The sequence below is a fragment of the Corvus hawaiiensis genome, chromosome 2 (genome assembly GCF_020740725.1).
Source record: "Corvus hawaiiensis isolate bCorHaw1 chromosome 2, bCorHaw1.pri.cur, whole genome shotgun sequence".
Lineage (NCBI taxonomy): Eukaryota > Metazoa > Chordata > Aves > Passeriformes > Corvidae > Corvus > Corvus hawaiiensis.
In genome coordinates, this window is record NC_063214.1 from 48,117,498 (window position 1) to 48,126,852 (window position 9,355).

The 9,355-nt window shown below is 46.4% G+C and overlaps 1 protein-coding gene across 3 annotated transcripts; it reads right to left on the bottom strand.

Annotated features, from left to right (window-relative positions):
• Window positions 1–4,120: 4,120 nt before the first annotated feature.
• On the bottom strand, window positions 4,121–8,785 carry GJB2 (gap junction protein beta 2). Of its 3 annotated transcripts, none has more exons than XM_048295685.1 (2): window positions 8,632–8,785; window positions 4,121–6,615 (listed from the first exon to the last, which is right to left on the bottom strand). In XM_048295685.1, the coding sequence occupies exon 2, from the start codon at window positions 6,591–6,593 to the stop codon at window positions 5,916–5,918; it is 678 nt and encodes a 225-aa protein (XP_048151642.1). In that variant the 5' UTR covers window positions 6,594–6,615; window positions 8,632–8,785; the 3' UTR covers window positions 4,121–5,915. The 3 variants fall into 3 exon arrangements, with proteins under 3 accessions (XP_048151642.1, XP_048151639.1, XP_048151640.1); XM_048295682.1 differs by having other exon boundaries at window positions 8,578–8,785; XM_048295683.1 differs by having other exon boundaries at window positions 8,572–8,785.
• Window positions 8,786–9,355: the final 570 nt, after the last annotated feature.

The following is a 9,355-nucleotide window of genomic DNA, read 5'->3' on the forward strand; positions in this document are numbered from 1 at the left end:
AGGCAGAAATTATGCCTGACAAATCCATGTTGCAATGTCTCATTCAGTCTTCTATCAGATAATAATGAAGGACTGATGTAGTCAGTTTGCTGCTTGCTCTGTGTCTGTGTGCATGTATGCGGGCAAGGGAATAGACTGGTTTTGTTTATCAGTGCTGGGCAGATTGTGGAAGCTGTTTAAACTGTATATTAAACACTCAGTCCTTGGAAAGGATGCAATACCTCGGGCAGGGACATGACTAACTGTAAGCAGACATTACACTAATGATGCAACATACAATAGGTTTGAAATCTTTACCACACAATAATTATATTTTTTCTGGCACCTGTTGCAATGATCTTAACAAACAATGCTTGATTAAACTGTTCTGATCCCTGTGAACATGACACAGTTGTCACCTTTATCTTTCAATTGGGAAAACTCAGGAACAATGCGAGTCTGGGTTGATTCTGTGTACCAGGACTGCCATAATACTTTCAAATCAAGTATTGTGACAAAGGAAATGTTGATAGTTGGATACCAAACAGATAACAAGTTTTCCAATCATCACAACAGAAGTGCATCATTCCTCCTGCTAATGTGTGGATCGCTGAGTGGTGTGGGAGTTTTTATGTGTTGTCATAAAGATTGAACCTCCATGGAAGATTATCTGCAGAACACTTTGTCTCGGTTTTGAAAGACAGGTGTCTGCTAAGGAAGGCAGAGGCCCCCCCTTGAAGTGGCAGATATAACCCCTTTTCCCTCCAAGTTATTATATTTTGAAATCAAGAGCCTTTAGGCGAAGATGTGGGAAATAGGAATAACAGTTCTTTACTATATATATATATGTATATAACCAGTCAAACAAAACAACAACAACTCTGGCAGTAACAGCAATCACAAACCCAGTCCCAGCCTTCTCGGCTGTCGGGCCCTTTCCCCTCGGGTGCAGTTCCGCTCGCAGCCGGCAGGGGCGCTGGCGGCTCCCGGTGAGCAGGGCAGGTGCGATGGTTCCCCCGCGGCTGCAGGGGGCGCTCCGGAGCGAGCTCGGGGAGCACGCGGCACCGGTGCCCCGGGATCCCGGGAAGGGATGGAACAAAGGCTTCACAAACCCCTGGGCAGTTGATCCCGGGCTCTCAGGAACAGCAGGCTGGAATGGCAGGGACGAACGCAAATCCCGGGTGGCAGGCGAGATGTATCCAGATGGGAGAACCCCACGGAGGCCCAGGCAGGCAGGGCGAGCAGGGCTACAGCGTAGCGAAAGCTCGAAGCAGCAGCGGGGCAGGGCAGCCACAGCCCGGTCTCCAGCAGGGCAGGGAAAGCGGCTTTTGGGGTCCCGGCGTTGTTTCCAGCAGGAAGAAAGAACGGCCAAAAAGAAAGAAGCAGCAGCTCCTTTCTCTGCAGCTTCTCTCTCCGGACGCTCAGAGCGAACTGACCCCACACCCAGGTGTAGACAAAGGAGTAGCCAGGCCCGCCCCACTCCCCTTTTTGTCTTTCTTAAGTACAGCTATTTGTCCCCTAGCAACATGCATATGGGAGAAAATTCCTTTAACAGGAAAAAAAACTAAGACTAAACTAAAACCTCAACACACTTTTAAACCAGATTCCATTATCTCGACTTACACAGTTTTAAGCCTGCTACTGTCCTTCCTAGCTGACATGTCTAAATTGCCATAATAGCTGTGACAACAGCATAAGCAAGTAAACCTGCCCAGCACAGCTTGTCCATCGAAAAATGCCAGCTGCTTCAGACCAGTGTGTCTGCACCACACACTGCAGTATTCCTTTTCCTGGGGACTGTGCCAGGCTAAGAGCAAAATGCTGGTTCTTAGCAGCACACAGAATATATGCTGCTGTTCAAAACATTCATCTACAACATGCAGTAATTCGTGGCTCAACTCTGCAAGTTCTCTCAGTTCACTGAAAACATACTTCCCTAAACTGTATATCATACTGATACTGTATCACTCCTCTACCACAAAGACTTATGCAAGCATCTGTCTACCTGGTGGTATTCTTGTAGAGAATATTTTTTAGTAAATAGCTAATTCAAATACAATGGATTTGGCTATTCACATACATAGAGCAGATAGATGTGAAATAATCTCTGAGTTAGTGGCAGTGATTAAATTTTTTCCTCAGAAAAAGGGAGAAGTGCAATGATGTGACCAATTCTGACATTTAAATCTGTCGTAGGATGGGGGACCAACCATAGCAAGAGCACAGAATGTTCTCAGAGGTGGAGAGTCTGAGATGTGACTAGTTTCCTCATCTGGGCCTTCCAAATTAAAGATCAATGCATTTCCAAATCTAGGTTATAAAGACTTTCTTTTGGTGGCTAGGAAACTTTATTTAGAAAATAGCCAGGTCAAAGCCAGCTTTACAGAAGAGAAATATACTCTGTAAGAGATAACAGCAGTGACAAGCTAGGTTGGTCAGATGGGGACAAAAGTGTAGGTACCTTCTGAACTGTCTTGAAAGTCATTACCATTAGTCTTAGCTCATTAAGCTTCAAATAGTTACCATTACTCTTGCCACTGCCTCCAAACAGGTTCAAATGACTGTGTAGATAATAAGATGTTGAAAAATGAACCTGTAATTAGCTGTCAGGGTAGTGGCTGTCCTGAACATCAGAACAGGTGACCAAAAATACAGTGCAAATCTTCGTGATTTTTTTGCATGGTAAAACCCATTAGCCTAATTTTCAGGTGAGGAAATTATAATTAGGGAAAAAACCAGATTAATTTTCACCAAGTTTAGTTTCTATCAAAGTGATCTTAGCTGTTGCTTACTGCTGCAGTACACCTTTTACAAAATAAAGCAGCTTTTAACAGTTGCTATTTTGAATTGAACCTCCATAGTACAGGAATGCTCTTCTATGTATCGACCATATAATTTCTTTGATATTTGTCCTATCAGATACAACTTAGTACATTGGCTCATAATACCTGTAAACAACCAAAGGATATTTTTATTTTTATCTAAGAAAACCTTTAATAAAGGTACTTCTATATCCAGAAGCCATAAATACAGAAGATTTATACTTCTGATTTTCCTTTTCTCCCAAGGTAGTTAGGATTTTTTCTGTGTCTGGGTCCATGACTTACTAATGAAGCTTGCTTCCCTTCACCTCCTTCCTCTTCTGACAAACATTTGTCATTTTGGTTTCAAGGTTTTAGATGGAAGTTTAACCTGATTGAGTCAATGGTGGTTTTTCCTGGCAATTTCAGTCAAGGAATAATTTCAGACAGTCCCATTCTTACACTTCCCAGTTCTGATACCACATTATTAGACACTTTACATCCTGGCTACACTAGACACTGAACAATGAGGAATCAGCCTCTTTTACAGTCATGACCTCAGATTTGCTGCTTAAGTTTTCAACATGCTTTGCAATCTTTATTCTGAGGAAAGCCTAAGAACCAAGTACCAGAAATGCAGACACTACTAGTGCATTTCAGGAAAGAACACACACAATTTCAACACAGCAATATATTTTAATCTGTATGAAATCAATCAGTAGAAGGTCAGCTAAGCAGTGTAGCACATGTAGAAATAGGTGCAATTCCCATGTTCCTACAAAGTATCTGATTTTTTTTTCGCATGCAAAGCAGCTATTCAGTCAAATTAAATATACACAGAAAACAAATCTCAGAGCTATTATTGCCTGATGTTGCAGTCCTGGACCAAAGCCCTCGCTAGGCTACATCCAAAAACTTTCCCCAGTTCTATCTTTTTTGCCTGTCTGATAATCTGGTTGTCAAACTGCTAGTTGAAGATAACTTCATAGTGTGCGTGTTAACAGTTTTGGTGTCTCATTCCAAGTTCCAGCTAAATTCAGAGGTAGGTGGGGAAAACAAACTCTTTCCCTATGGAGCCGGTATCACTGGCCTTTTCCAGCTGCAAGGCTGTCTTAAGTAGCGTATTTGATTTCAAGTAGAGCACATATGTGACCTTCCACTAGGAGCCCAGGAAACCTCAGGATAACAGGCAGTGTAACCAATTGAAACAACAACCTGCAGCAGAAGGCTAAAATCCTTACCCTACCCTTGGCTGTTAAGGATAGTATTGGTGCAGACATTTTCCATTATAGTAAACAGATTTTCATTAGACACATTAGGTAACACACAGCACATACAAGTAATACAGAAAACAGACACAAGAGTGCTTTAATTATAATTTCAGAAAAAAAAAATAAAATTCTTGTTACAAAAGAAATGTAATACTAGAGCACTGGGACTAGTTTGTTCTCTTTGTACTTGTACATGAAACAATGCAGGAACTGTGTTAAGCACAAACCTGATATGTGCCAAACTGTGTTCTTTGGAGTTGAATCGAGGTTGTTTTCACAGCCTAAGTTTCCAGTCCAGCTCATTATGAATGACGGTCTATCTTTTTGTTCATGGTTCTGAGGATGGTGTTGTTTTTATGGTTTTCTTGCTTCCCTCTTAGATGACAGATTTCCATCTGCAGTCAAGTTGTAACACTGGATGTAGCTCACAAGCAATGGAAGCCTGTTTATGTTCCACTTTCAGTGCACAGTGAAGGGTCATGGGTCTTAATTCATGCAGCTTTGTTTACTCCAACAGTGACAAAATTAAATATACAGTAAAAGATGAATACAAATTGAGAAGCTGAGAAGCTGGGGAAAAGCTGCTTATTAAAGCTAAGGAGGAGAAACAGCTTTCTAGAAGTGAGTTCAATGGGAGCACAGCAATGTGAACTTTGTGGGTCCCTTTGCTATTTTAGCTCTGCAAGCTGTGTGTAATTCCTGCTAGACCAACTCTAAGAAAAGGAATGGTGATTTAATCTCACAATGTGGAATGTCGGAAAGACCGGGAGTGGTTTGCTCAACTCATTTGAAAGGTACCTTAGATAGGGAGAAGGTTTTATGAAGAAAAGCTGTGCAGGCTAGGCAGAATAAAAGGAGCAATGGAAGGAGCACTGGATATTACGCTGTAAGTTGAAGCACTTCTTTTGGATAACCAACAGAACAAAAAAAGGCGCTTTTTTCTTGGTTTTTACTGAAAAAAGGAAGTTTTAAAAGTGTACAGAAGAGTGAGGCACAGTTAGGTGGTAAAAAGTCTCTTCATCAGATAAAGTCTGCTGTACTGAGATTCTTAACAAAGTACTGGGGGAGAACAAGAGAAGGAGGAAGACAATTGCACTGTCTCCACCTTCCCAGAGGTGACATTCCTTTTTTTCATCTGATCAAGAGAATGAAAAATGAACTTCATTCCTCCCACTGCTGCAGTCTCTGTGACTATGGAGAGGCAGCATTGACCTAATGGCATTCACAGGCAATTGAAACTGGCCACCCCCAACCCTTAAGGAAATGCTTCTCAGTGCAGGCAAGAAGATGAGAAACAAAAAAAGATGCTGGTGCCCAGCAAAGCTGATAGCATGCATTGCCAGAATATCTGTGTTCCTACACCATCTCCTTGCTCTCCAGATTACTTAGAGAGGACACCTACTACAAACACAATCATCTCCCTGTCTTCTTCCTTTCAAAAGCTGTAATATGCCCCAAAAATCCTTTACCCCACTTTTAAACCAAAAACTTTTGTTACTGGCTTGCATCTGAGCCAACAGTGTGTTTGTGATTCCTGGATCTCCTTTGGGCACTAGAGCCTTCTCTGGTCCTTTCCAGTCCCACTTTTTGAAGTGACAACAGGATCCCAGCAGTAAGCATACTTGAAGAAGCTAGTGCCAGAAGGCTGCTCTCTGTAATTGTGGATGCAGGAATATTGAATTAGCTTATGATCTTTAAAACCTGCCTCTGCATCAGCTTACCAGAGAGGCTATCATTTTTAAAACACAAATGAACATTCATATTTTTATCCTTTTCCTTGAGTGTGAAAATATTGTTTATTGTTTTCTTACACCTAAGAAAGTTTAAGGGAAATGGGGAGCCAGTAAATCCTGAAACTGGGGAATTATTTCAAAACTGTTGTTCTCCTGGATTCTTTCATGCAAATTTTTATCACTAGGTAGCACAACTCAGCCAGATTCAACATCATGCAGATTCCAGATACAGCAAGCATGAAAATAGTAAATGTGGTTTTCTCAGTGGGCCGAGAAACAAAACAATCCACAGTGTTGGGGCAGGGCCAAGCATCGCACTTCACCAGGCGAGGCATCTGGTAGCCATCGTACATGTAATAGAAAACGTACATGAAGACGGCTTCAAAGACGATCCTGAAGAAGATGCTGCTAGTGTATGTCCACCACAAGGGGCCCCGAATGTGAATCTTTTCATTTTTTAGCTCTTCAATATCAATTTTCTCACCATTTCTGAACCGCCTTTTCTTCTCATGCCTGGTGTAAGCCACATGCATGGCCACAAGCAGCGCAGGTGTGGAGACAAAGATCAGCTGCAAGGCCCAGAGTCTGATGTGAGAGATGGGGAAAAAGTGATCATAGCAAACATTTCTGCAGCCAGGCTGAAGTGTGTTGCAGACAAAATCTTGCTGTTCATCTCCCCAGACTCTTTCTGCAGCCACAACCAGGATCATGATACGGAAGATGAAGAGGACTGTGAGCCAGATCTTCCCGATACTCGTGGAGTGCTTATTTACACCTCCCAAAACAGCCTGCAGAGTTCCCCAGTCCATCTTCTTTTCTGTGTCCTTCTACCTGCAGGATGACACAATACACAGAATGGTCACTTTTTAAATTGTGAAAAATCAGATCTAGACCTCTGAAAAAGAGAACTGCCTCTAGTATTTTTTTACAGAATTTCTTTACCAACACCATAGCCCTAGAAGGCTGAGCTGCTTTGTCTCGGAGGTAAGTACTACTTGGCCTTCTTCAGCAGAAGTCCTCGCTCCACCCAGACACCTCCAGCAGGCCTCCAAGGCTTTCTGTTGCAGCTCAGACAAGGCCCTTAATCTCAAAAGTACAACGTTTGAATTTGCCAACACTGGTGAGAAGCCTCAAGCCAGCTCTGTCAGGGTCGCATGCTTGTATAGCACAAACCAGCAGGCAAAGGCGGATAGAGCAGAGCCTGCCCTTCCACATTTATTGCTAGGTCATCCAAAAAAGGAGGCCAGCAGAGTCACAGAGTTGAGAAGAAAAAGCCCTCAGCTCTAAAGAGTTTATGTTGATTTTCTAGATGCCATTGCACTCCAGCAGAATACAGATAGTCAAACTTCAGAGAAGCTTCATTTCAGCTTTCCTTTCAGTTTTAAAAACTAAAATCCACACTCTTTCCCCTTTTGAAAGCAAGTTTTACTGAAGTTCAGACTTCAGTCTCAGGGCTCAGCTTTCACTGATTGCAGCCATTTGGAAACTATCACTGAAGTGGACAAAACACGTTGAAACCCAAGCTAGGAACCTGCATAGCTGGTTCATCATCTCTCAAGGCTAGACTGAACTGTGCTGTGTGGGAAAGCCACACAAGGCCATGGATAAGAGCTCCATCTCCTCTCGGCACTGGCTGTGTGCTGTGGACAGAGGTGGTACCTTGCAACGCAACACTGGCCAAAGCTTACAAAAACCTCTCATTCTCACACAGCAGAAAGAGAAAAGAACTTTTTACCCTCATGTAGCTACATTGCAACCAAAGGACAAACGTGCCCCAGCACATACCCGTGGTACGAGGGCCTAGCTTGTACGGACAAGCCTGGAGGCAAGAGGGAGAGGTCAGATTTACTGTGATGCGGAAAGGTGAAATTGGGTAAGGCAAAAAAAAACAACTTTGAGAAGATGGCTGGAATTCCTGAGACTTCTCATGCTTTGTCTCTGCTGAAATTGGCATCATTTTATGCAACGTTTTACACTGATCTAACCTGCAGGCTATGATCAGATACCTGCATCGTTCTGGTAAGAATTTCCTCATGTCTGTTGCATAGTCATTAAAATATAGCCAATGAAACCTTCACAAGAGGCTAATCAGAATTGAAGGAAAGTACTGGAAGTGCATATCGCTGAACCGAACAGGTTCCAAATGCCGTCTCACACTGCAGTTTTGAATCAGTGCTGAAAATTTTGGGGGGAAAAAGTTTTCTCCCTGCTCATCTGCCACGACAGAAACACTGCAATTGGCCGTAGGGAGCCTGTCTACCCGGACACCCAACTTGCCAACCAAGACTCCATTACTGAAAACCACTCCAAATCTCCACTCTGGGGTTAGTAGCTGTATCCCAGCCTCTCCCTCCCTCCACGCCGACCTTTGTCTCGCCGAGTTCCCGCGCGGTTGCGAGCCTTCAGCGGTGGCAAGCAGCAGGATTGCCGTCCGCTCCTGTCAGCGGGCACAGCTGGCAAGCACCGGCTTTGGCTCGGAGGTCCGACGGCTCCTCCCGGGACGGGCTGTGCGGTCCGAACGTCCCGGCCGGCCGCAGTCACAGCCCCTGGCCCGCTACCCCGCCGCTCCCGGGGCTGGGGGCTGACAGCGCCCGCCCAAGCACGGCTTGCCGGGGGTCGGGGCCGCGGCGTGCCTGCCCCAGCCCCGCAGCGCTCCTCTCCGAGCGCAGCCCCGCCGGGACCGCCCCGACCCGAGCCCCACTCGGGCACTCTACACGGATCGCCACCCACTCGGAGGGGCGCACAATCCCGATCCCACTGGTGCGGCACGCGGGAGCCGCTCCGGACCTTCACCTGGCACGGCCGGGCAGGACACGAGGAAGCCGCTCTGGACCTTCAGTGGCACACCTGGGCAGGACACGCGAGAGCTGCTCCGGACCCTCTCCTGGCGCGGGCAGGACACGCGGGAAGCGACAGGCGCCGCACTGCTCCGCTCCCAGGTCCGCCGGTACCTGCGGAGCGGGCACCCCCAGCCTTGCCGCCCCAGAGCTTTAAGGTCCCTCCCCGTTCACCTGCCGCCGCTTTTAACCCGCCCCTCGCCCGCCCCCGCCCGCGCCCCGCTCCTCCGGCCGCCCGTGGAGGCGGCGGTGGGAACCCGGGGCGGGGCGGGGCCGGGGGGCTGAGCCGGGGCCGCCGGCGCTGGGCTCTGCCGTGCCCGCGGGGCGGGAGCGGCTGCGGGCGGAGCGGGGCTGGGGACGGTGCCCTCCGGCGGAGCGCCCTCGGGTTCGCCCGGGACGTCCATGAACAGAGAGCGCGCATCGGGCGGAGCGGACCCGGTACCCTGCAAATACCGCCCTGCACCGGGATTGATTGCCAAGTGTTGGCAGAAGACATGTCCCGGAGGGAAATCCAGTCCCGCGGGACACTCCGAAACTGCCCCAGAGCCGTGGCAGCTGGAAGAAATCGTCACCGTGAGAAAGTTCGGGCAATGGTCAGATAAAACGTAGCTCCCATAGATTTTCTCTATGGTGAGGTAGAGCTAGAGAACGAAACCTCAGAGACCTTCTTAGAAGGCCTGAGTTTGGAAGACAAGGAATAGGTAAACTAGCTAAGGAATTGATAATGAAAAATG

What these genes read in the sequence shown, in the direction of transcription:
- GJB2 (XM_048295685.1), bottom strand. Translation starts at nt 6,593, where the DNA reads ATGGACTGGGGAACTCTGCAGGCTGTTTTGGGAGGTGTAAATAAGCAC.